Source organism: Phodopus roborovskii, unplaced genomic scaffold (assembly GCF_943737965.1).
Source record: "Phodopus roborovskii unplaced genomic scaffold, PHOROB, whole genome shotgun sequence".
NCBI lineage: Eukaryota > Metazoa > Chordata > Mammalia > Rodentia > Cricetidae > Phodopus > Phodopus roborovskii.
In genome coordinates, this window is record NW_026126082.1 from 170,332 (window position 1) to 198,214 (window position 27,883).

General features: G+C 35.5%; 1 protein-coding gene across 1 annotated transcript; it reads right to left on the reverse strand.

Moving 5' to 3' along the window:
• Positions 1-23,525: 23,525 nt before the first annotated feature.
• Positions 23,526-27,596, reverse strand: Rab39b (RAB39B, member RAS oncogene family). Its single transcript, XM_051179412.1, has 2 exons — positions 27,145-27,596; positions 23,526-24,033 (listed from the first exon to the last, which is right to left on the reverse strand). The coding sequence occupies exons 1-2, from the start codon at positions 27,357-27,359 to the stop codon at positions 23,607-23,609; spliced, it is 642 nt and encodes a 213-aa protein (XP_051035369.1). The 5' UTR covers positions 27,360-27,596; the 3' UTR covers positions 23,526-23,606.
• Positions 27,597-27,883: the final 287 nt, after the last annotated feature.

Below are 27,883 nucleotides of genomic sequence, written 5' to 3' on the forward strand. Positions count from 1 at the left end.
TTTCATATTAATCTGTGTAGGTTTCTGGCAAATACCATAAATCAGGTAAAGCAAGCGTTTATATTGTATGGGTCTGGAGGCTGGTAAGTCCAGTTGAAGTTCAAGGCCAGAGCCCTCTTGATGTATTCATTTCTCTACCCTCCACATTCATCCTAATACTTTGGGATATTTGACCTTATGTTTCAACATGAGAAAAACATTTCAGATGATATTTAAAGTTAAGGTGTCTCTTCACATTTTTATGAGGCTCATTTACTTGTACCTAACTAGTATATTTTAAGTGCTCTTTATATTAGTAGAAACAACAGAAAGGAATACAGATAAGCAAATAAGATTTTAATTTGAAATATGCCAGTCTTTTTTATTATTAATTTTTTTGGGCAACACATTGTGATAATGTTTTTCCTCTTCCCTCAACTCCTCCCAAACTTTCTTGATTTAGTTTTTCTTTTATACATTTTTTTAAATTTTAGAATTTGAAGTTTGTAAGTACTATTTTTCCCACACTTTTCTAGGTATATTGGTACGGGATATACCTGTTAAAATAGAAATGATGTTTCTCTTCTGTAAACATCTATTTATTTTAAATATCTAGAAAGATTAAACATAAATTTGTAGTTGAATATAAGGAATATGAAGAAAAAGGAAGTCATTTAATGATAATAAATTATGATACAAATTAAGTTAATCATTCAGCAAATGCTTATCTAATATTTCATGAACACTGTTAGTCCCTAGTAAATGAAAAATATTTCATTTTACCTCTACTAAATGATATACATTTTTAGAATAATATAGCCATCTAGATATAAAATTATATCAGACTTCATAGCACAACATACTGAGTGAGGATATGTGGGCAAAAGATTGTGAAACTTCAGTTTAACTATTTTCCATTGTAAAATGAATGTTAACATTTGAGAAACATTGGAAAATAGTGGAGGTAGAGATGCTTAAGTTCTACATGCATTCTTTAACCAACCAACCTCCTTATCTTCCTGTCTCCCTTCTATGATTCTGCATCACACTGTAACCAAAGTTGGATTGAAACTCATTGTGTATCCCAAGTTGATCACAGACTCATGATTCTTACTGCCTCAGCATCCCAAAAGCTAGAATTACAGATAAATGCTGCCATGTCCACCCACTTCCCTACTAATCATTGTCACTGTGCCTAGCTTCTATTTTTTCTATGCATAAATTTATAGAAAAGAAAGTAACTATGTTTGTAATAATTCATATTTAACATGTAGTTTGCTTATCTAATACACTCTTTTTTTGAAACAGTCTTAGTATTCTCAAATTTTCAGGCCCTTTCACCTACCAAGAGTTGAGATTATAGGCATGAACCAGGCATGAACCACAAAGGCCAACCTAATAACTCTTAATTTAATATTTATTATTTTCATAGTAATTCTAAGTGAACCACATAAGCTCATTTCTATTAGTAGACATTTGGGTTTTGTATAAATTATGTTTTTCTGCATTTACATAAGCTGCTTTCCTATGTCTAGAATTTTTCCTGAAACTAGATTGACAAAAAATGAAGAAGTCACAGAATCAAAAGTTCTAGCATTTTACTATTGAGTTAACAGAGCTTGTTTGATACAGAGGCTGACAAATACTCAGATGCTTTGAGAAAGAAATGAGGCAATGTTAACTGAGACCTACAGATGACAATTTGAAAATTTGTTTTCCTTCTCATTTTAAAAGTTCAGGATCATGGGTAGTTTGTTCATCTTTAAAGCAGAGACAAGCCAAACTGATGTTTTCTTCATCTAGTTCTTTGTCATTTAATGTTTCCTTAAACTCAAGTTTTCCTTATTTTTCATTTGTACTTCTCATTCCCTTCTGCCATATGAAGACCGTGATATCAGTGGGTCTAGCACCTTGTTCAAGGCTATAAAACATGTATAATCAGAACAAAATTGAGGTTTGGCTTCTGGCCAAAAATTCTAACTTTGCCATGGATTGATAGTTTAGAATTATCTAAGTATGAAATGTTAAGTTCCATTCCATAATGGATATTTTCTTTATTCAATTGTTTTTCTCAGCCTGAAACTTAAAAGTGATACATTTAAGGGTAATAGCATACTTTTCAACCATTTTGCTTTGGTTGTAATCTTATATCCATTTCATAGCCATGTCTGTGCTTCTTTTGCACTATGTCCTATAGTTGCTTGAAGATACTAAATGCATGAGCAATACCCATTACTGCTGGTTGTAGGTTTAACTATATCCCTGGAACTGGAGTTACAGGTAAGTGGCCTGATTTCAGTGTTGTTATCTGAATTTGGGTCCTCAACGGGAGCTGTATGATCTCTTAACTGCTGAGCCACTTTTCCAGACCCTATTGTTTCTTTTTAAATTAATTTTATTCTTTGTGTTTGTATGTGTTTGTGTTTGAATGCTCTCAAGCCAAAAGAGAGTCAGATCTTGTGGAGCTGGAGTTACAGGCAGTTATGAGCCACCCAATGTGAGTGCTAGAAACTAAACTTGGGACCTCTACAACAGTAGTATATGGTCTTAACAACTGAGTCATATTGTTAGCCAAACCCCTTCCTACTTGAGTTTCTTAACAAAATATGTTTGGAAGATCTTTTTCTTTCTAAATCCAAATAAGTGATTCAATTGTGAGAAAAAAGGTTCCAGTTTGAGATTGGAGATGCATGTATGACAAGAGAAATGGTTTTATTGATTTATATATTAGAAATTGTTTATATTGGTTTATGTATTATCTGCATAGAGTTACTTTGAACTTTAAGCAGAGTTTGTTTGAACTTTAAACAGAATATTGCCTAACGTTTCATCTGCACATAAAAACTTGTGTGGGTTGTTTTGAAGTTCAATTAAATATACTTTTGTTTGCGTCCCTTTGATTCTTGCTTGATGACAGGTTTGCTATAGTCATGTTAAGCTATGTGAATGAAACTGATGTATACAGGGCTTTTCAGCAAATTGTTTACAAGATACTATACCTTGATCATGGGTTTGAATAATTTTGTGCTTTGGATGTATGATAATTCCATTTGCTTTTTTGAGTTACTATGGGTTGAGATCATGTGATGGAAGCTTCATCCTGTATGGCAATGATTAGAGAGTAACTTAGTTACTTTTCTATTGCTGTAATAAAATATCTGATCAAGGAAACTTTTAAAAGAAAGCATTCAATTGGGCCTGTGGTTCCAGTGGGTTAGAGTGTATGACAGTAGCGATAGGAACAGCTGAGAGCTTACATCTCAAGTACAAGTAGGAGACACAGAGTACATTGGGAATGTCATGGGTTTTTGAGTACTCAAAGCCCATACCAAATGTTGTACTTCCTTCAGCAAGGTCACACCTAATCCTTCTCAAACATTTCCACCAATTGGTGAGAAAGTACTCAAATATGAGCCTTTTGTGGTAGGGCGGTGTGTGTGTGTGTAGTTCTCATTCAAACCGCCTCAGAGGGTCATCCAGTGAAGTTATTAGAAGTACTGCCCTCAGACAGGAATAGGGTAGTGCTTGTGGAATCCTAGTTATGTTTTGTAAGAGTACATTATAAAAATATGAGCCTGGTTCTTGACTCTGACTTCTTGTTTTGCGATAAGCTCATGTTGTGATTCATTTAAAGGACCACAGAACTGAGATGTTGACATCATGCCATTAAATATCCATAATAATGAACTAAAGAAACCTATAGTCTTTATAAAGCACCTAGTCTCCACACAAGGAGACACAAGGATAATTAAGGGTAGACAGTGATCAAACAGGAAATATATTTCAGATATTTTTAGTTTCTTAAATAAACCCATCTTAGCCTGTGATTACAGGCATGTGCTGCTCTGCCCAGTTTTGGGTTCTACATGAGTTCTTGGTTTCCAAACTCAGGTCATCAGACTTGAGTGGTACTTTATCTGATGAGCCATCTCATTAGTCCTGTGCTTCCACTTTCTTATTTGAGGTAATAACATTTAAAATGTTCTCAACAATTTTCAAGTACACACAGTGTTAACTATTGTCATCACATTATCCAAATGGTGCTCTTGTATTTTTTTCTTCTTAATTAGAATAGTGTGACCTTTAACCAACATCATTTAATTTTCCATACTCAAATCTCTGGTAATCAGCATTTTACTGTTTGTATGAGTTGGACCTTTTAAGATTCCATTTGAGAGTGATTGCGTGGTCCTTGTCTTTCTGTGATTGGCTTATTTCACTTAACAGAATGTCTTCTAGCTCCATGCATATTGCCATAAACAACTTAAATTTATCCTTTTAATGGTCAACTAGTACTCTTTTATAATTTAACATAATTTCTTTATTGAATATTTGGAAATTTCACATCATGCATCCTAATTTTGCTCATCTCCTAGTCCCTCTATATCCTCCCTTGTGCAAGCAATGTCCCCTCAATTTTTTTTTTAACGAAAAGAAAAAGGAAAACTAAAGCAAGCAAGCAAGCAAACAACAAAACCTCTTTGCCTCTCAATCTTTCCTTCCTTTCCAATATTCTAGATAGGGTAGATGTTTGGGTGGGCCAACCCCAGGCCACGCTGTAGGCCTGGGTGGTAGTTGAGCTGGTCAGTCCAGGCCACTGGGCTGTCTTCAGGTCAGGGGTGGGGCCAGCTCCCCTATGCCCATGCCATCAGGATCTGCTTTCCCTCAGCCATGATGAGGGGTGGGACCATATCTCCCCAGTGCAGGGGGGTGGGTAGTTCTCCCATGAAGGTCAGGGCCAGCTCTTCTTGTCATGTTAAGTGGGGGGCAGGGTCAGTAAGGGCGGGGCTGGTTCAAAATGGCCATCTGATTTTATCAGATATGATTTCTATGTCCCATGTCCCTGTTCCGCCCCCCCCCCCACACACACACATGGGCCGCAGGCATAAAAACAGATCCCAGCTGCAGCAGGACCACAAAGCCAACATGGCCCTTGGCAGCAGCTTGGGCCTGGGCAATATTATGACTCTAGGTCAAAACACAGGCAACTAAGATCAGGATGGTTCTGGTGGCATGGCTCTTAGGCTCCAGCAGAGAACATGGTAGTATAGTTATATCTTTGACATACTGATTTTTGTATCCTTTGGAAATGTACCAAATAGCAAGATTGCTAGATTATATTATGGTTTTAGTTGTTTGGTAAATTTCCATGCTGTTTAATTTACATTTCCAGTAAGAGTACACGAGGTTTTATCCCTGTGAACATTTATCTTTGATCTCTTAAAAAAAATTAGCTACTCTGATACATGTGAGGCAATAACACTTATGGTTTTGATTTTGTATTTCTCTGGTTAGTGATGTTTATTACTAATGATGTTTATCATTTTGTCATAGGCTATTGTTATGTTGTGTCTATTGAGAAATTTCTATTCAGGTATGTCACTTACTAAAATTTTTAACTGTCAAGTTTATATTTCCTAATATATTTTGGTTGTTTTCTATTATGGTCTATGACTTATTAGCACGGCTTATGAATGTATTTTCCCATTGTATAGATTGTTTTTTCACTTAGGTGATTGTGTGGATATCCCTTTGGCATGCTGATTTTGTTATCTTTTAGATATTGACTGTCTATTCTGTCCTAATGGTCTGTGTTTATTTTTATTCAGTATCAATTTTTTGTTTACTATATCTTTATATTTGATTTAAAATCAGATAGTTTAGTGCTTCTGGCTGTGTTCTTTTTGCTTAATATTGCCTAGGCTATTTGAGTGTGTGTGTGTATACACGTGCACGCGCATGTGCACACACTTTACAAAGTTTAGAAATTCTATTTTTATGAAAAGTGTCATTGGAATTCTAATAGAAATCAAACTTAAATCTATAGATTGCTCAAGAGCGTATAGATTTTGTTTTTATTTTTTTGAGATAAGGTTCCTCTGTGTGACAGCCCTGGCTGTCTTGGAACTCACTCTGTAGTCAGTCTGGCCTCAAACTCAAAGATCCACCTGCCTCTGCCTCCCAAGTACTGGGATTCAAGGCATATGCCACCACCACCTGCATAGACATTTTATCATTATTCTTCTAATTTTTAAATGCAGGGTATATTTTTATTGATTGACTGCATTTTTCATGCATAGTCTTTGGTTAAATCATTCATAATTTATTTTTTTTAACTATTGTAAATGGGATTATTTTCTTTATCTTTTCAGATAATCCATTGTTAGTATATAGAAATGGTAGAAATTTAAAATTTTAAATTACTTTTGATATTTTTAATGAAATGTATGTTTGTGGAGTTGAGTATGATGAATGCAGGTAACCCCAGAGGGCAGAGGTGTTGGATCCCTCTATAGCTGGAATTACAGATGGTTGTGAGCTGTTCAATTTGGGTGCTAGGAAGTGAACTTGAGTCTTCTGGAATAACAGTATATGTTCTTTAACTTTTACGCTGTTTCTACAGCCCCTAAATGATAGTGATTTTAGTTAATTTTTTTGTTACTGTTTTGTTTTGCTTTTGTTGAATCTGGATCTTATTAGGTAGCCCAGACTGGCCTTGAACACTTGACGGTCATCCTGCCTCACACCTTCCAAGTGCTTCAACTATAGTCATATATCACCATCTTTGTCTTTGATTTTTATATATTGATTTTGTAACCTGTAATTAAAGAAATAAATTTAGTAGTTATAAAATTAGTAGTTATTTGTTTATATTTTTATTCTTGTGTAGCACTTTTTTCTTTGTATGTTCCAATATGTGTGTGCATAGAAATGTAGAAGCCAGAGGTCAGTGTCCAGTTTGGTTCCTTAATTACTTTCCATCTTACTGTTTGAGACAGAATTTCTCATTGTCTTGGAGCCTGCTGATTTGACTTAACTGGCTGGCCAATGAACTCAAGGGATCCTCTTATATTTCTACCTCTCCAGTGACAGAATTATAAACATTTGCCATTGCACTTATTTTTTAAAGTGGGTTGTTGTTTGTTTGATTTTTCTTTTTGGCTCTTGGGGGCCTGCCACCCAGCTCTCAAATAAATCTCAGAGGTTTATTCTTTCTTATGAATGCCCAGCCCTGGCTTGGCTTATTTCTAGCCAGCTTTTCTTAAATGATTCCATCTATCTTTTGCCTCTAGGCTTTTATCTTTCTGTATTTTATATACCTTTCTTTACTTCTTATTCCATGATTTGCTGTGTAGCTGGTGGCTGACCCTTGGTGTCCTTTATCCTTCTTCTTTTCTTGCTCCCTGATCTTCCCAGATTTCTCCTACAATTTATTCTGTCTTCCTACCAGCCCTGTCTATCCTTTCTCCTGCCTTGCTATTGGACATTCAGCTCTTTGTTAAACTAATCAGGTGTTATAGACAGGCAAAGTAACACAGCTTCACAGAGTTAAACAAACAAAAAAGAATGCAACACATATTTGTATCATTAAACAAATAGTCCATAGCATAAATAATTGTAACATCTTCAACTAATATTCCACAACAGTGGGTTCTAGGAATTGAATTCAGTTCTTCATGCATGTTGAATAAGCACTCTATTGACTGAACTATCTCCCAGTGCCTTGTCTGGATTTTTCTTTTTAAAATAAGGGCATTGCAGGCCTTTTAAAATGAATTGATAACCATCTATTTACTGTCATTTTTTTAAAAAAAAAAAAGAGTTTGAGGTGATATTAGTTCTTCCTTAAATGTTTGGTTTATTTCAGCAGTGAAATTCACAGGTCCTGGACTCCATTGATGGAATATTCCTTATTTTTGTTCTGTGATGATTTTTCTTTCCCCTTTCCATTTATTTTCTTCTCTTGAAATTTCCATTCTCCCTTTTTCTCCTCCTTTGTCTGAGACCTCTTTCTTGTCTCTTTTTTATCCCATCTGTATATTGACACAGGCAGTCTTGGAACTCATTGGTTCCTTGGTTCCTCCTGGTTCAATGTACCCAAGTAGCTGTAACCACACTCTGTTACATTTTCTATTTCTCATGATTTTGTATGTTTCTGGGATTGTTTTTTTTTTTCTTTGGGTGCAGTTATGATATTAATATGGTTGTTTCTATTTCTATGATTCATTTGTAAAGTCTTTCATTTTATTTTTATTTATTTGCATCTTTGTTACTTTCATTTCTTGTGTGGTTTTATTTTCTTCATATTGTAACTGGACTTAATTTGCTTTTGTTTTTTAACTTCCTTTAGATAATGGTATTAGGTTATTTATTTGACGTCTTCTTTAAATACACTTATTACTATAAACCTTCCTCTTAGAAGTGATTTTCCTGTAGCCTGTGAACTTCACAGACATGTCTGTTCTGTTGTTGTTGGATGAGATATTGTGTATATGTCTGTTGGGACTATTTGATATAAGGTGTAATTCAAGTTCAATGTTTTTTTTTATTTCTGCCTGAATTATTTTTGTTCTTGAAGTTGGGATATCAAAGTACTCTAACATTAATGTATCATATAGTCTTTCTCCTTATATGTTAATATTTGCTTTATATAAGTATGTGCTCCAATTTTTTCATCATTTTAAAAACTTATTTTACATACCAACCACAGTTTTACCTCCCTCCTCACCTCCTGCTCCTTCCCCCCAACTCCTCCTTAATCCATCTACTCCCCTCTATCTTCACTTAGATGGAGTAAGGCCTCCCATGGGAATCAACAAAGCATGTGTGTGCTCCAATTTTGGGTATATGTGCATGCAGCTATATCTCTTGATGACACAGTCTTTTTTCATTATATAATGACCCTTGCCTTAATTTACAATTTTTTACTTAAAGTCTACATTATCTGATGTACCTATAGCTATCCACTGTATTATTTAACTTCAGTATAATTTTTTAAAGTGAGTCTTTTGATGTAGTATCTTATATTTATGGATCTTATTGTTATTTTTATTGCAGTTCTTGAGGATTGAGTCCAGGGCCTTGTGCATGTTAGACAAGTGCTCTACCACTGACCTAAATCCCCAGTCCTGGTTTTGTTTTGTTTTGTTTTTATACATCTATTCAGCCATCATGTGTTTTGATTAGAGAATGTGTAAATGTATGTATGTCACATATAACCCAGAACTTCTTCTTTCATTTTAACCAGGCACTTAACTACTTGCTAAGTAGATACTGAACTACATCTCCAGCCTCTGATTGGGTAGTTTACATTTACAGTCAGTGTAATTATTGAAAGGGAAGGTCCTCCCAACACTATTTTATCAAATGCTTTCTGGGTGTTTTATAGTCTCTCCCCTTTCCTTCATCATTCCCTGTCTCGTGTGTGTGTGTGTGTATGTGTGTGTGTGTGTGTGTGTGTGTGAAATTCTCAAAATGTTTTAAAGCATAGAGAAGAAATTGTAGCCTTTTTCCTATGTTCTCAATCTTTATTGAATTGTTCGCAGCTCATGTATAAAACTTGTGACATTTCTAGGTGGTGGTCTCACAGCAAACTTCTTCTGTTTATGGCTCTTGCAACCTTTCCTCCCCTTCTTCCCCAGTGATCTCAGGCCCTTAACTACCAGAGTTATGTTGTAGATATATTAGTTGGGACTGGGCTCTGCAGCTCAGCATTTTGGTTTTTTGTGGTTTTCTGTAATGGATTCTATCTGCTGCAAACAGCAATTTCTTTGATGAGGGTACATTTATATCTGAAGATTTGAAGCTAGGAATTGCAGATGAGAGACTTGAAAGCTTCTTCCCTACTGGCTATCTTTTATAACACTGCAAAGTGTGTGCTAGGGAAGAACTGTCATCAACAGTCTCACCCAGATGTGAGTGTATTCTTCATATCTTAAAATAATTGTTTCTTCTGAAATTCTCTCCATTTGTTTCCTTCACTCCTCTTTTTACTCTCAGAGAAAATATCTTGACATTGTAATCACTTGGTTTTTCACATAACAGTCTCTGCTTTCTTGGAATATGCCTCCTACCATAGAACTTTATATGCTATTCTCTTATCCATAAAAGCGTGATTGTAGGAACTCATAGATATTACTCTTCAATTTGCATCTCTCAAATATAATATGTGCACATGTCCAGCAGATACAAATTGGCAGGCTAGTCCCCTCCCAAGGTAGACATCTATCATCGGCTCTTTCCGTTGCTTGATTTTCCCCTAAGTATTTAGTTCTAGGGTAAAAGTATACCATTCATATTTTAGAATCACTTAACAAACCACAACAGGGTCTTAAGTATCCAAAGCTGGCCTATACTACATGATTAGCATACCTGCTAATATCACCATGCTATATAGAATGTGATTTTCATGAGTAGAATTTTTGTGCTATTCTTCACCTATATTTGGTGCCTAGAACAATGCTTAGTAAATAGTACCCTGGTACTAGCATGAGTGAAACCTTGTTTTAAAGAGCTAATAAAATATGCTGAAATACTTACAAAGGAGTGAGTCTAGATGCTTAATGGAGAGTGTATAAAGACAAATGTCACTGAAGTTGCTGTGGCCATGAAAAAATACTTATGAAATAGCTGTTGAAAGCTATAGAAATCTATGTATAGAAGTTTGAAAATTTCTCTGAAACATGCTTCATTCTGCCCTAAGGAAACATTAAGCATTATTAAATTCAAAATTAACTCTTTCCATTTTGCCTTTTTTTTTTCTTGTCAATACTTTCTTGAAATAAAATTCATTTTTAGGTTTCGAGTCTTTTTCCTCCTCCTCCAGTTAACACTAAGTTTCTACCTTCAAGGAACTTTTGGTATGTGTTTTTTGTTTGACTGTTTTGTTTTTTCTCACTATGTAATCCTGGATAGCCTGGAATTTGCTTTGTGTTGTAACCTTGAACTCACAGAGATCCCCCTGTCTCTGCCTCCTAAGTGCTGGGATTAAAGATGTGCACATAATATCTGGGAGACCTCATGTTTTTATAAAAAGAATCAAATGTACAGTAAATACAGTTATAAAATATCATTTGGTACTATACACACACATGTTGTCTATGTGTGTGGGTATGCATGTGTGCGTGTGTTTATGGTCTCCATAATGCAAAGATCTCTTAATGTTGTTTAAATAAGGTAGAAAATTTTTCTAAGAGGTGATATTGTAGGTTGAATTTACTTTAAAAATTAGACAAGGAAAGTTGAGTTCCAAGGTGTAAAAGAAAATTATACTTTTAGTGAATTTTAGAAAATAAGAGTATGGGAGGGAGAGAGAGGGAACTGGGATTGATATGTAAAGTAAGAAAAAAATATATATTATAAAAGAAAATAATAGTATATCTTTCTCTTCTTTTACTGTTAATGCTTATCATATATAGTGTTTGGATTGTTTATCTTCATATTGTTGCATTTTGAGAAGAATTTATGTACTCTATGAACTTTTGATTAGCTATTGCAAATATTTCCTCTAGGTCAATGACTTGTCTCTCCATTTTCTACAGGGTCATTTGAAAACCAAATAGCTTTCATTTTTTTCTGTCTTTGTGTGTGCAGGTGTTCATATCTCTAGTGTATACATACACATTTGTGCAGATGAATATGCAAGTGGAAGACAGAGCACAATCTTAGGTGTTATTCCTCAGGTACCATCCACCTTGTTTTTTTTTTTTTTTTTTTTTTTTAATAAGGTCTTGCAATAGCCTAGAAATCATGAGTTAGGCTAAGCTGACTGGTCAATGAACCATAGAGATCTGCCGTCTTCTCTATATTCCTACCACCTTAGGTTCTAGTGATTGAACTCAGCTAATGCCTTCAAGGCAAGCATTTTACCAATGAAGCCATTTCCCCAGCCCCTCAATTTTGAGTAAGTTATACTTAATTAGATTTTAAAACTGTCTACTATGTTTCCTTTATTTACATTTCTATTTTTCACTGTAAATGTAGTGCTAGATTGTTTGCCAACTATATATGAGGCCTGAATTTGATTCCCAGCACCACAATAAACAAAGTAAATGTTTATATATATACAGACACACACATACACATATATATATACATATATGTATATATACCTATTTGGTTTATTACCTCTCCTCTACCACCCTCACAGTTTTTGAGACAGTGTCATGTATTTTAAAATCACTATACATAGTGACAAACTTCAGATCATCCTGCCACCGTCTATCAAGTACTGGGATTGTAGGCATGCCACAAGACGTCAAGCTTTCTATTTAGGCTCTTTTAGAGGTTTTGATTTTAGCTCTTTAGTTCTTATTTAATTTCAGTGTATGGTATGAAGAAAATGTCAAGGTTCATTGAGAATGCAAAAGCATTCTCAATTCTTTCAGCATTATTTTTGTTGTGGCTTTGTTTTTGTTTTGAGCCCTGGATGATGTTTCTGCCACTTAATTGCTGGGATTAAAGGCATGTGCCAACTTTCAGCACTCATTTATTAAAAATATTATCCTTAGACAAAACATGTATCACCAAAGAAAATGGGGTTGATAGGAGAGTAAATTTGGGCTGGATTACTTGATATTTGAGTCTTGATTGCTGTCCTATTAGGGTTTATATTGCTGTAATTGATATAATGAGACACCATTGTTATAATTTAAGAAAAATGGTACACAAGAGAAATAAGCCATGCAAAAAGGTTCAAGCAGAGGGGGTTTTCTTTCTTTTTTTTTTTAATTAGGAAAAGGGGTCATTAAAAGGGAGAAAGGGAGGGGGAGACCAGCCTGTGAGGACAGGAGCAGCAGGAGAGAGTAAAGAGAGGCACACACACACACACGGGGGGGGGGGGTGGAAGGGAGAGAGAATGAGAACAGAGAGGGAGAGAAAGAGAGAAAGGGGATGGGAGGTAGGAGGTAGGTAGGATCCTTTTATAAAAGGGAACATAGTGAATGTGCACAGGTGGTGCTCTTAGTGGCTGCAGCTGAGGATGTATCCTGTTAGAACCCCAAGGACAGGCCAGTACAGATGCCTGAATACTAACAACCATGACCATGATAACTCTTATAAAGCAAAACATTTCATTGATGCTGGCTTACAGATTTAGAGGTTTAGGCCATTGTTATCATGGCAGGAAGCATGGACACATGCAGGCAGGAATGGTGCTGGAGAAGGAGCCAAGATTTCTACATCTGGATCATAGGCAGGCAGCAGGGAGAGAGCCACTGAGCCTGGCTTGAGTGTTTGAAACCCCAAACCCCATCCTCAGGGATGCACTTCCTCCAACAAGGCCATACCTCCTAATGCCACTCCCTAAGCAATATGAATCCTTTGGGGGGTATTCTTATTCAAACCACCACAATTACTAAAAGTTTGTAGTATTATTTTATTCCAGCAATAGCTGAGGATTTCATCAAATACTTTAGAAAATTTAAGTCAAATATTTTTATTTAAAGAAAGTAACTTGCAACTTTTGTGTTCAATGTACAGCACAGCTTCTAATAATGAAAATTCTATTTTGTATATGTTACATTTAGCTCTATAAATATAAAAATTTCAGAATAATATAAATTGTTTAATAATAAAAACAGGAGATATAGATGGGATTTCTAGGGAGAAAGCAGAAGAAAAGGATGACTCTGTAAGCACATCAGGGAGATACCAGGAGACACAGAACAAGCAGTACATGCAGAAGAAGAGGTATCAGCCACAAGCCATGTGGTAGAATATAAATGAATAAAAATTTAATGAATTTAAATTATAAGAACTAGTGGGACAAGCCTAAGCTAATGGCCAAGCTTTCATAATTAATAAGTCTTCTGCTCTTTCTAGCATGTGGCAACCTGACATAGCATGCATGGCACAGCCAGATCACTACATTTCTGGATTTTTTCCCTGGAGTTCCCAAATGGGAGCCTAAGGAAAATAGAGACTACCAGGGAAAGGAACATTCAGAGAAAATCTGGAAAGTGACCTTATAGTGTTGATTTTGAACTCTCAGGCTCCTGCCTGCAGTATAAAAGCTTAACTCTATTTCTAGATTCTGAGAACTAAACCAAAAGTTATTTACTTCCCAGTTCCCAGACTGTCTACCTGATGGTGAGCCAACACAGGGAAGAGATAAGTGTCTTTGAAAACTGAACTGACATTGAAATGATAACCCACAAAGGACCTCAAAGGTTTAAATAAGAATCATAATCACATAATATAAGTACATTATTATATTTAAATATATGAAGTAAAGTGCTTGGCATATGAAGAACTATAGTAATACTTATTCACATGAAAAGTCAAATAATGAGTTGATGTAAATAACATAAAAGTAAATTATAATTCAGGAAAAGCAACTGTTAAGACAAAGAGCTGGTTCTTTGAGATTAATTAAAAATAAGTTAACCTTTAACAATGCTGAATAATAAAAACACAAATGAACAAAATGAAAACGAGAAATTTCTATCTACTCATATTTTAATTACACAAAGTAAAACTGTACACCACATTTGAAATTTACCTGAAATAAGTGATTTTCAAGGATGATAAATATTACAAAAATTTACTCATGAGAGCATATACATTGACAGGGTACATAATGCCTTTGTAGTCATTCATAATCCTAGTAGCCATATGTCCACTCCAAGCCAAGAGTGTCTTTGCTCTTTGTTAACTTCAGAATCCATGTTGATGCTAGAAAACCAGCTAGCTGGAGAACTGTCAGCCCACAGTGAAGCCTGCCTCATAGGAGAGGTAATTCTACTACAGGGAAGAACAATGAATATATATGAGTAACAAAATATTATCTTATTGAAAAATGACATTCTATAAAATAGAGCTTTAGTCACAGAAGTTGAGGAGATGCACTATTAAATTGCTCCCAAGATGGGGAGCTCCAATCTAAATATTAGTGAATAAAAATCAGGCAGCATTTTAAAAATGCATCATAACTTCTTAAGAAGAGTATAGTCTAAAAATGTGAAGAGATGTTTTAGTTTGGTTTGGTTTTTGGTTTTTCAAGACAGGGTGTAAGGAGTATGGGTTTTTCCGTCTGCCACCTGGTCTTGTCCTGCCGACGAGCCAGCCCCAAATAACACACAGAGACTCTGTATTTGATACTATACTGTTGGCCAGTTACTACTTTCTTATCGGCTAGCTCTGTCTTAAGTATTAACCCATTTGTGTTAATCTATGTATTTCCACGTGGTCTTCTTACCCGGAGCCGGCTGCCGCGTCCTGCTCTCTCCAGACTCTCCATCTTGGCTCCTCCTTCCTCCTTCCTCTTTCCTCCTTCTCTCCTAGTCCCTCCTATCTTGCTTTCCTATTGGCCAACGGTGCTTTATTCATTAACCAGTATGAGAAGCATATATACATAATGGCATCTCCCATCAACAGGGTTTCTCTGTGTAGCCTTGGGTGTCCTGGAACTTGCTCCTGTAGATCAGGCTGGACTTGAACTCACAGAGATCTGCCTGCCTCTTCCTCCTGAGTGCAGGGATTAAAGGTGTGTACCACACTGTCTGGCAAAGAAATGTGTTTTAACATGAATAACTTTACTGAATTAATTACATGGACAAATTAATAGTTGAAAGCCATTTGATTTTCTCACTGAATACCAGAAAGACAATTGAAAACCTCAACATAAATTCTTCCTCCAAATACTCAGCAGCATAGTAATATGGTAAAAAAAAAATTGTCATAATAAAATAATTTAAGGTTAAAATGCTAGAAATAGGAAAAAATAATAAAGCTGTCCATCATCATTGCTGTTACCATGTTCAATTTTAATCAGTGTAAATAAGAAAAAAATGAAATGTAGATATTAGTGAAGGGAAACATTTATGAATTATGATGTCTGCCTAAAAAGTAGAAGAAAAATTAGTTTAATAAGCATTTTGTTATAAGCTATAAACTTAAACAAATCCACAGATTTCCTACATGCTAGAAATCATCAGTTAGAACAATTGGTACCAGTATAATAACACAATCCATTTAGAACTAAAAACAAACAAACAAAAAAAACCCCATAACCAAAACACATGGAATAAACAGAAAATGTCTAAAAATGAGAAAACAATAAACAGTTAATAACAGACATAGTCATTGGATGACATTATGTAAAGTTTGCAAAAATGAGTGTGCCTATCATCTATCATTGTTACTGAGTGAAATCAGTTCCAATCAAAATCCCAAACTTGTCTCAGGTGAAAGTTGACACATTTATGCTCAAGTTCTAAAATCCTGCATAAAGGTAGCAAAGAAAAATTTGAGGCAACAAAAGTTATTTTGAAAAATTTGATTGAGTTACCCAAAGTAAAAGAATGTAGTATAGTTTATGAGTAGTAAAATAGATCAATGGTTAGATATTATGTATGATTCCTGAAGAAATCTGAAATCCATTATAAGGATGGAGATGTTTTCTAGGTTTTAGATAGAGAAGGCCTATCACACCTAACATTGCTACAAAATATCAAGACAATATATGGTATAACAAATGTTACATAAATTACATGTTACAAAAATCAAGGCACATGGAGGGGTGGGGGGAGTGAGGGGGGAAACTCACTGGTTAAGAGCACTTGCTGCTTTCAGAGAACTTGGGTTCAATTCCCTCAACCTGTATTAGGTGATTCATTACAGCATGTAGCTCCAGCTCCAGGGAATCCAACATTCTTGGCTTCCATGGGCACTGGTACAAATGTACATATGTATGTGCACACATACGCACGCACGCACACATGTGTGCAAGCACACACACACACACACAAAAAAAATAACCCCAAATCTTTACAAAATCTTTGAAATTAAAACAGGAACTCTTATCTAGTGGAAAGAAATTCTTCCTCCCAGCATGTCTTCATCTCTCAGCTATTTGGTTCATCAATTCTGAGACAAAGGTTGTTTCCATTTTTTGTTTGTTTGTTTTGGTATTTTGAGACAGGGTTTCTCTGTGTAATATCCCCTGACTGTCCTGTAATTAGCTCTGTAGATCAGGCTGTCCACGAACTCACAGATATCCACCTGCCTCTGCCTCCCGAATGCTGTGATTAAAGGTGTGCTCCATTACCTCCCAGCTGTTTTCAGTTTCTTACAGACAATAGATTTTACTGCTAAATATTAGAGACTTCTGTATTACTAAACACCAGATTTTTTTTTTAATTAGGGATTTTTTTTTCTTGCCACATATGAAGAGCAGAAAAGAAATTTTGTATAAGGCAGTTTTACTGATAAAAAAAGATCAGCACTCCTTATTAGTTGGGACTACTTTTAACGTCAAACACAGAAATTCAATAATCAAATATATGCACATTAAAAAATATTGGTGTGAGGCAGGAGAATTTCCATGAGTTTGAGGTCAGATTGTATTACATATAGTGAGTTTCAGGGTGACTCTATGTCACCCATCTCTCACTAAAAACTAAAATGAGTACAGTTAAAAACTACAGAAGTAGCTAATATAGACCTTATCATACATACACTGTTAATGAATGTTCAGTAAAACATTTGTAGAGAATAATTTAATGAATTATAAAAAATTAAGTAAGCATAATATTTGGTTCATAAATTTCATTTCTAGGAATTTTAATTTGGCACAGTCAAATACACAAAGATACAAATGCATATACTTAATAAGACTTGATTAAATAAAATATCACATGTTCATGCAGTGGAATATAATTGTACCAGTTAGGAGACTTTCAAATATAAGAGTTGGAGAAAGGCATAAACCAAAAAGATTTATTTAATGCTTCAAAGGATTTTAATACAGGATTGCTCCATTCTATGGAATCTATGATTCCATTATATTGTCAAGGACTCACTTTCCTTGAGTATCTGCTCTGCCATGTTTTAACTATCTCTTCTTTTGATCACATTCAATAAATATGTACATGCACTGATTTACTGTAGTTGTATAGTAATTATCAAAGCTGGGCATAGTCTCTGCTATTATGTAATTATAGAAAATATACTGTATAAGAAAAAAATAACAACAGTGTATGTCACATGATATCACTTATGGAAGAAATTATTTTTGTGCAAATATAATACCCATCATCTAAGACTATTATGACCAAGTCTTCTTTATAGATTGTCTCATTTCACCCTTACAACATGAGTTAAATATCATCATTCAGTTTTATATGTGTATAAAGTGGGACTCAGAGATACTTAATTACACTTAATTTCTGGTAGAGTCAGAATTTTAACCTATATTTGTCTTACTAAAACATCCATAATCTTATTTTTTTATTAAACAATGTTTGGAAGAGTAAATTTTAAAAATTTCAAATGAAATAAACAAAAGAATATATTTTCTTTAGGAATTGATAATTAAACACAGGTGACTACATGAGCCAAGAAAAGGAGGAAGAGAATCAAAAGCTTATATTGATAAATGAGTGCACCATAGTTGATTGCCTAATGTTATAACAGAGTTTTAAAACAGGCATTGTAGGAGATAGTGACAACCAAATTTTGTAACCAGAGATTTCCAGAGGCTACAGAGCAGAATCATGTGTGTGTTTTGTGGAAGAGTTAAGTTTATTGGATTAAAGTAGGATAAGCAAATCTCATAATTTTTACTGATTATTCAGGAATATATCAGCTCTATAGGTCTGAGAAACTCTGGTGATGATGGAGAGCTTTGTCGTCATGTTAAGAAATTTAAGATTTATTTCAAGAAATCTTTTTTTATACCCAAGAAATCATGGGTAGATTGTGATTTGGGTGGAGAATGGCCTGATAAGACATGGTGTGATAACTACACATTTTGAGAATGTGTCATGGATGTGTGAATGAGTAGAAAAATGGAGAAGCATAAGGTATTGAAGTAGTTTAAGCATCAATAATGGATTGGCCAGGTGATAACAACGAAGATGGAAGAAAATGGTTTGAGTTTGAGAAATTTATGTCTGTGTGTCTTAAGTACATTGACTGCATTTGCTTGATGCTCAAAAATATAGGCTGAATTTCTTTGCAAAGCAGAGAGTAATTCAAGACATAGGGGCTGGGGTGGATTAGATTGTCTGGGACAAAGAGATTTTGAAGAGCAAAGGAAGAGTATTTTCTTTCCACACAATTTCCTGAGAGGCTTAATGACATTCTACCAACAAATCCAATGAGTACAATTTGTTTCATTTTTTTTTTCTAAATCCACTGTTGTATTATGACATACTTTCCAGTATTTTTGTGATCTCTGTCTAGGTTAGTGTTTCTCTATTCTCCTAATGCTGTGACCTTTTGTTAAGTTCCTCATGCTGTGGTGACCCCACCACCACCATAAAACTATTTTTGTTGCTACTTAATAACTGTAATTTTGCTATTGTTACAAATGGTAATGTAAATATCTGTATTTCCTGATGGTCCAAGGCAACCCCTGTGAAAAGGGTTGTTTGATTCCCAAAGGGGTTGTGACCACAGGTTGAGAATCACTGTTCTAGGTTTTTCTTCCTTTTTGGTATTCAAGAATCTTTGTTGTTCCACAGGCAAGGATCAGGACTCTGGGCTGTCAGTAATGATATCTGGAATGGATGTATTCCCTAGTGTCTGTAAGTGATTAAAAAATTTTGGAAGCTGCTGGCCCTATAATGTGATGGATGTGAAAAGCAGTCCATACTGCTGTCTCAGAAAGGGATTACAAACAAGTGCAGAGCAAGTACAAAAGCCCTGAGGTGGGAATGCTCTTGTAATATTTGAAGAACAAAATAGAAAGGGATGCAGAGATGGCTCAGCAATTAAGAGCACATACTACTCTTGTAGAACTGAATTCAGGCCCCATATCATGTGGGTCACAGCTTCCTGTAATTCCAGCTCCAGGTAATCTGTCCATCTCTTCTGGATTTTGAGGAACAGAGCACATATCCACATATAGACTCACATGTATATACATAATTAAGAATGAAAAGTAATTTAAAATAAAGAACAAGAAAGAAAACTATAACTAGTATGAGATGATCAAGAGGCCAGGTGTAACAAATGAGGTTGCAGAGATAACAGAATAGAATTATAGAATTTATTTTTTAATGATTCTTCTGCAGATTATTGTAAGGACTTTGTGCTTTAAGTTGAGTGAAATTGATAACCACTGGAAAATTATGAACAGAGGACTGTTTTCAACTCATGCTCTTCACCAGTCTTCCTTGGGCTGCTATGTGAATAATAGACTGTAGTAGGGTAAGGGATAGCAAGAGTGGCTATAGGAAGACCAGTTTTATCACAATAACCCAGGTGATAATTAACACTGGAGAACACCAGTGTTTTAACATTGAAGGTGTTGAAAAGTTGTCAGATTATTGTTATACTCTGATGAAAACATAATTTTCAGATAAATGAAAGGTGGAGTAAGAGAAGGAAAGAATGACTAAGCTTTTGTTAGGAATACATAGGAAAAAGTTACCATTTACCCAGGAGAATGGTATGTCATGCCTTGAAGTAGATTAGGTGCCTAATTTGTGACAGATTAAATTTGTGACACTAATGAACAATACAATGGAGATGACAGGTAAGTAGTTGGTTATAAAAGTCTGGAGTCCATGGGTAATAAATGACCTGGACATAGCCATCTAGGGCTTACTGGCTTAGAGATGGTTCTTAAAACCACAGAATGGCTGAGGTCACCAAGGGATATAAATGAATAAAAGATTACTAACCCTAGAGAAAAGTTTAAGAGAGTGGGAAACTATATGAAATGCTGCCTCATTGTTGATTTTTTATTTTTTTCCCTCACCTTCTACTTACTTTACTTGAATGTAAAAGTGATAAAGCTGCATTGAGATTAGTCTATGCATGCCTAGACCCAAAATCAAAGATTTCTCTTATATTTTTCTCAGATGTGCACTAGCCAACTTGGGAAATGTGCTAGTTGACTGTGTTCTAATCTGGCCCCCATGCTTGCAATGTTCCTCATATGATATAGTGTGCCACAGCCATTTGGAAAACAAAAACAAAAGAAAAAACAAACAAAAAAACAAAACATGGCAATTTAGCTTGGAAAAGACTTTTCAGTGAAGACAATAGTTGTAATTTAATTACCTACTTGCCTGGTACAAGAATTATAGCTCTTGATTAAAAATTATAATGCTGAAGTTTTAGGCTGCACAGATTCAACTTTTTACATAGTGGCTTGGTCTGAAAATGAAATTAGTGAGATGTCTATGGTTTTCAACATGAGAATTATATACCTTTAAGAAATTGTGTCCTCTCTTTGACTTTCAGATACTGATGACTCTGTTTATCCAAAGTGTGTAATATCATATTAGTATACACTACAGTATCTGATTTACTGGTATCTTTGTTTGCTACAATGAAAGGACATATTCTAGAAATAGCTACAACACACATGTGGAATCTCACAGTCACATAATCAACCATTTTACTAAATACAAGCATTTTCATTCACATACAGCTAAATAAAGATTTTTTTCACATTTCATTACAGTGCACAACAGAGTGAGGCAAAGTATACAGTACATTTTGTTCGGGAATATAAGACAATCTAATCCAACATGCAGTTGTGATCGTTGTTACAAGTTAATCTTTTCTTTATCTATGTAGTAAAATAGCTTTAAAAGCTTTATCCTCAGTATTCTATGAACTCCTGATTTTTCACACTTATATTCTAAAACCAACTTATTGCAGTGACAACAGCACTGAATTCTACTAAAATGATTTTTAAAAGATTTTTCTAGAACGTATTGAAGTAGTTAAGTTCAGCCACCTCTGCTGCATCTATGTTGGGTATTTTGAAACACGTGTTAAAAGATCAGAAATGGGAAAGGATATATTTTAGTCAAGAAAACTGTAGCTGTGTTTTATTTCTATGCCCCCCCCCAAGTTGAAAAGAATCTAGTCAACTCACATTTATCCATGGGATAATCTTGGCTTAGGAACCATCGAGACATGAGTATAGTTGTTGAAATTTTGAGTTAATCTACAAAAAACGTTGTTTGCCTTCTACAACCAAGAAGCTGGCAATTTAAACTATGTGAAATGAATATAGAATAAATGATCACTTCACCTGCAGTTGATGATGTGAACTGGTCCAAGATGATTTGCTTATTCAAGTTAGAGCAAAGGTGGCAGAATGGTCTTCCATAATCTTTAGTATTTGGTTTTATTTTAGCTGAAACAAATTCCCAGATTTTCCAACCATGCATATTCATATTGAACTTGAACAGGATATTGCAAAAACAATTTGCTGGTCTTTCTACTACAATGGATATGAGAAACTTGACTCTAATCAGAATAGTTTTCTTGCTGTGAAAAGTATGGCTTTTGCCTTGCTGAACTGGCTACAATCCAAAAATTAATTTAAAGCATCACTTCTTTTCAAGAAGATAATGAAATTCTCATGTCAGCCATTCTAATTTGCTGATGTGGTAAACTGTCTGTGGACCTGAGAATTAAGAGCTAACTCTCTCCGGTAAACAGGAGCCCAGAGTTGGTACATAGCAGACAGGTGGCCAAGGTTATTGTGGGGTGAGTACTTTGTCCCCATCCCACTCCACATTGTTATATTTGGTTCCTTTCAATAAAATGTTCATAGTATTTGTGAGAAGAACACTTAGAAACCCACACAGTTTTAATGTGTTTTCAGTTGTGCAATTAATTCCTTATTTAACATCCTCTTGTCAATAATACCTGAATAGGCTTTACCTTTGATTCATTCCTAGATTCTTGCATGATTATAGCTGAACTGTAAAACAACAAGGAAAACATATCCTCTCATGTACAGAACATTAATTTATAATCACCTGATTTCCAAAGTTAACAAATTAGTTATTTATTCATGTGACAGCATTATGATCCAGTGAAAAAAGCTAGGAATCAGGTAGACTTGGTTCTTGCTTTCTTGTTCTGTAAAATGGGGTAAAAAATTTCACAGACCTATTACAGAATTAATATGCAGGATTTTTAAGGGTTCCAGGGCCACATGTTGAGCAAATATTCAGCACAGAACTAATGATCAAGGGCTTGACTCAGGGTTTTTTGTAGACAATCTCTGTGTTGTCACTGTCAGACACCTAAAGAAGTAGGCAATATGCTTACTCCAGATTGTGGCTCCCTGATGCAGTGAAAGCTCAGGCATGGTTAGAGGTCAAAGAATGTAGCCTTTGACTTACAATGTTTCCTTCTCCTTACATGGTCATTTTACATGGGACAGTTTTTTTTTTTTTCACACCGTTGGTAACTGTATCATGAGAGCGTATACTTCCTCAATTGTGATTAATAACAGAGTGTGAATGACTTCCCTTTTCATATATGAATCATATCAATTTTACTAGAATGCTCAACCTTGAAAGGGCTTTATCAAATAGCTGATTCATATGGGCCTTTCATTTTACAGTTGAACTGTTAGAAGTGAATAACTGTGTTTGTACCAAACCCAGCACACATGGTATTATCATTGAATAACTTGATATCATACTATTTTTTTCAGTTATCCTAATTATCCTCAATTTGTTACTTGTTTTCCGTCTATGTGTCTTTGTGGTCACCACCTCTGAAAAGTTGAAATACCAAGAAACAGTTTTTCTCTCTGTATGTTTTTTTTTTCCTGGAACCTAACTTCCAAAACCCCCAGACCCTTAATATGTGGTCCTTCACAAAGGACACACAGAACAATCATTGCGAGCCTGGGTCATAAAACAATGTCTGATCTAGCCAATGTCATCAATTTAGTCCCTCAATCAAAGCACCCAGGCTCCCTATCTACCCACACTTGAGCCTGTCAGAACTCCACCTCTAGGAAGAAGGCTCATTTGTTATCCAAAGGTTGAGATCTCTTCAGTCACATAAAGATTCTATTTATTTCGATAACTTTTAAGTTCAAGTGGGTGGGTATGTTTTGAAAATGGAAGGATTGACTAGCACAAACATCTCCTCTCTGATTTGATAACCTCTTCCGAAGAGTGAACCACATTTGGTACAAATCCACTCTTCACCCCTTCCCAACCCTCTTGGATTGAAATCTCCCCCCTTTTAACCAGCTCATATATGTCTCTTGTCAGGTCTGTGAAGGCTTTCTCCACATTAATGGCATCTCGGGCTGACGTCTCAATGTACTTCATGCCGTATGCAGCAGCCAGTTTCTCGGCCTCGTGGCGAGTCACTTGCCTCTGTGTATCCAGGTCACACTTGTGACCCACCAGAACAAATACAATTTGGTAGGGCTGAACGTGTACTTTGGTCTCTTCTAACCACTCATGGACATTCTGGAAGGACCTGCGGTTGGTAATGTCAAATAAGAGAAGACCACCTACTGAATTCCTGTAGTAGGCACGAGTGATGGATCTAAAACACAAGAAAGAAGTAAAGAATAAAGTTCTTGCCCAAAGTCCTTCACTCCAGCGAACTCAGTGTTGCTAGTGTTCCTGATTACTGACAGTCCTTCAGTAAATATAAATGCCATTCTATAACAATAATGATAAATTTTCAATTGGGTAAAATGTTAAGATGGACCTTCCTAGAATGAATGCTTATGAACTTTCAGGTGTTTTCCCTTTGTCCAGCCATGGAAAGAATCCCTAGGAGATGACTGAGTTCTATTTTCCATCACAGCTAACTCTCCCACTTCCAAGCTGAATAACTAAAACACAATTCCTCTTCTGCAAAATAAGGCATCTGAGTTACAGAGTAACTATAAGACAAAATGAAATAGTGGGCATTTATTTTTTTTTTTTGATATCGAAAATTCACTGCAAGTGCTAGTGGTTTAAAATAATTTTCAAAAATAAGATGATTTTATTATAATCAAAAGATTATAAATGTAATTGATGACTCAAGAAAATATCTTGTAAAATATTTCATTTTTCTATTTATCATTGCCCCATTTCTTTGTTTCCATTATTGCTATTATTTTTTCTAGCAGGGTTCATCAATATTTTCTGTGAAGATAAAATACAATTTTGTTTTGTATTTCTTACGTTACATGGAAATGGGAAAATGGGGATGGTAAAATGTTCTGAGCCAGGGCTAGAGAGGTGGCTCAGTAGTTAAAATCGCTGACTGCTCTTCTGGAGGACAAGAACTTGATTTCCAGCACCCACATGGCAGCATACAATCATCTTAACTACAGTTCCAAGGGATCTTACATGCCTTCTGGCCTCCATGGTCACCAGGACTCAGATGATTCACAGATACATATGTAGCCAAAACACCCATACACATAAAATAATAAATTGAAAACTGTTCTGGAGAAAAATACCTATCATCTCTACTCACTGACAAAATTCAAAGAGGTTGACTGAGTAGGGACTAGCTGGGAGACTCTGCCAAAACAGTCAAAGCATTCCCATAAAGTTGTATTAATTAATTTGAATCATATAATTAGGTTATTTCCTAAAGCATACTTGTACATTTTTGTACTTTTCAAACAGAAGAAACATCACATATTTTAATGTCTTGAGTTGATGAGCATCATTATATATATTCATAGTACTTTGCTTAAGAATATAGGAGCTTATGAAAGGATAAAAAAATTGCCTTTTTATAGAGGCAAATTATTTATATTATTCACTTGCTTTAGATTACTTCAATTTTTGAAATCTATGTCTACTTTTAGGATTTCTATCTTCTCAGATTGGTATGATAAATAATGAAGAGCTCTATAGTTGAAAATTTTAAGGGAAAATGGCCCAATGTTAAGGGGGAAATGTCCAGGAAATTTTAGCCCAAGCTAAAGGATGGTATGGGTAGGCCTTACAAATGAGTTCAAGACTCATTTATCTTGATTAGTCCTGGGAGATTAGTCCTGGGGAATGAAAATATTCCCTATTACATTGTTTGAAGATTCATGGAGAATGATATATCAAAAAATGTTCTGATTTGTGAAAATGTTTGAGACATCAATGAGCAATCTATCAAAACTCTAGAACATATTTAGTGGTTTATATTTAGCACAGGAAGTCTCAATGTTTTAAGCACAACATAAAGCTACATAGAACTAGACACCTCCCACAAATAAAAGAAATCTTAACATGAAAAGATAAATGACAAACTAGGGAAATATCTTACAACATACATGACATAAAAAGGGTTTTTTTTTATTAGACTTAATTCCAAGCTAACCTTCAACTACTCATGATCCTCTTACTTCAGCATTCAGAGGGCTGAAATTATAAGTGTGTGCCACCACTTTGGTGTTGGGGTTATTATTTTTAACATGTAAAGAATCCTACACATCAATACTGTATAGTACATAATGAGTAGTAAATATGAACAAGCTGTTCAAACAAAGACCCCAGCAAACATATACAAGATACTTTTCTTTATTTATGAGAACTTGTATGAAGTATTTGCCAAAGCTTTGTACAAGTGGGAAGTTAGAATCAACTTTAGTTTGTAAGTATTTATTACCTGTATCCTTCTTCAATGACCTAATCAGTATTTTCTATGCTAAACTAATCTTCAGTGGAGAATGAGTAAATGATCATAAATGTGGGGTATAGAGTCCTTTTGCTCTGGTTTCTGGTGCTCTACCTTACTTAAGTTCAAACTGTTCTCTGCAAAGTTTTTATGTAGTTTGTTTTCTGTCACTTTTGTTTTTATTCATGCTGTTTCCCATCTCTGGGGATTTCCTGTCTTTGCTTGGGCTTCATCTTCTCCAGTTAAACTTCTCCCCTCTGTATCCACACATAAAAATCACAAATACATACTAAAAGGAAGAACAAATAATTGTGAGAGAAAAATAAACATACTCACTGATTACCTAATAAGTACCCAGTGGTACAGTAGGGAGTGGCATATAAATACAAACAACAAAACAATCTTTTGTGTGTTGCTTCTGTATATGTTTCTTCTGAGCATACTAGTACTGAAGTTCCAAGAGGTCAGGGACAATATTTAAATTATATTGCATTCTCTTATGTGAGTAATCTTACACTATTTCCTCAGAAACAGTTCTACTCCAGCAACTAAATGAATGGTGGTTCCAAGAGAGAATCAATTACTCATTCTCTAGTTCTCTATTAGAACATATTCTCTCTCTCTCCCCAAATATAAACAGATGTAGAAAGAAGTCAATATACATCTATCTAGTTTATTCACTTACATATCTATATATTCCAGTTATGTTTACTTGGAAATATTTTTTTAAATATGGAACATAGGCTCTGATTTTGATAAATTATATATTAGTCAATCCAGATGATTTATTAGCCACCAAAAAGCAGGTTGATGGAGTTGTGGTGCAAACAATGTGTTAATGAATGGCTTTCCCCTGCCTGGGTAATTCTTTCCTGCACTAAACTCCTAGCTAGCTCAAAGTGAGCTTGACCAGAAGCCCAGACCCTTGCTTGTATTCTCTGCATCCTGAAAAGAAACAAGGAAGTACTTTTTCCCCAGGGACCAGATAAGCCCCAAAGACCCTCCCACTGCTCGCGCGGGCCCATGCTGCACTCCCACCTGAACCTCTCTTGACCCGCTGTATCCCAGATCTGGAGCTTGATGCGTTTTCCTGGTTCGATCTCCACCAAGCGGGAGAAAAAATCTACCCCCACGGTGGGGTCTGAAACCTGAGCAAAGCGGCCCTCCGTGAAGCGGCGGATCAGGCAGGACTTGCCCACCGTAGAATCGCCGATGACAATGAGCCGGAACTGGTACAGCCAAATGGCCTCCATGGCAGTGGCCTGGCAGGACTCTTCAGCCTGGGCCTGGGGAGGCGGAAGGGGGCGCCCCACCAAGGCCTTAGCTCCGATCAGCCCTTATCTGGCTCGGCCTTGAGCACATCACTGGCCTGGTAGCCTGAAGCAAGGTAGGCCCAGGCGCTGGGTTAGCGGATGGATGGATGCTGCACTCGCAAAGGTGATGAAATGGCAGCAGCATCAGCACCACGCACTCTGACTCATCACCAAAAACGGGGTTACTGTAATTCCTCGCGTAAATGCGACACTAGCTCCACCACACTGTTTGTAAGAGGAGCGCATACAAAAACGGACAGGAGACTAGCATATTCCCTTTTTAATCACATCAGATACTCTTAAATATTTCTCTGACATTAAATTTGCAAGTATAATTTATTTCCATTAAAGCTAGAAAAACAATACCAAAAAGTCCGTAATTAAATAATTGTCTACATGTTTTTATGCTTAGACAAACATTCAACTATTATGCATATACATGTGTATTTACTGCTATTTCTTTA

What these genes read in the sequence shown, in the direction of transcription:
- Rab39b (XM_051179412.1), bottom strand. Translation starts at nt 27,359, where the DNA reads ATGGAGGCCATTTGGCTGTACCAGTTCCGGCTCATTGTCATCGGCGAT. An exon ending in GCGGGTCAAGAGAGGTTCAG is followed by an intron (nt 24,034 to 27,144) that starts GTGGGAGTGCAG and finishes CTTGTGTTTTAG; the next exon opens with ATCCATCACTCGTGCCTACT.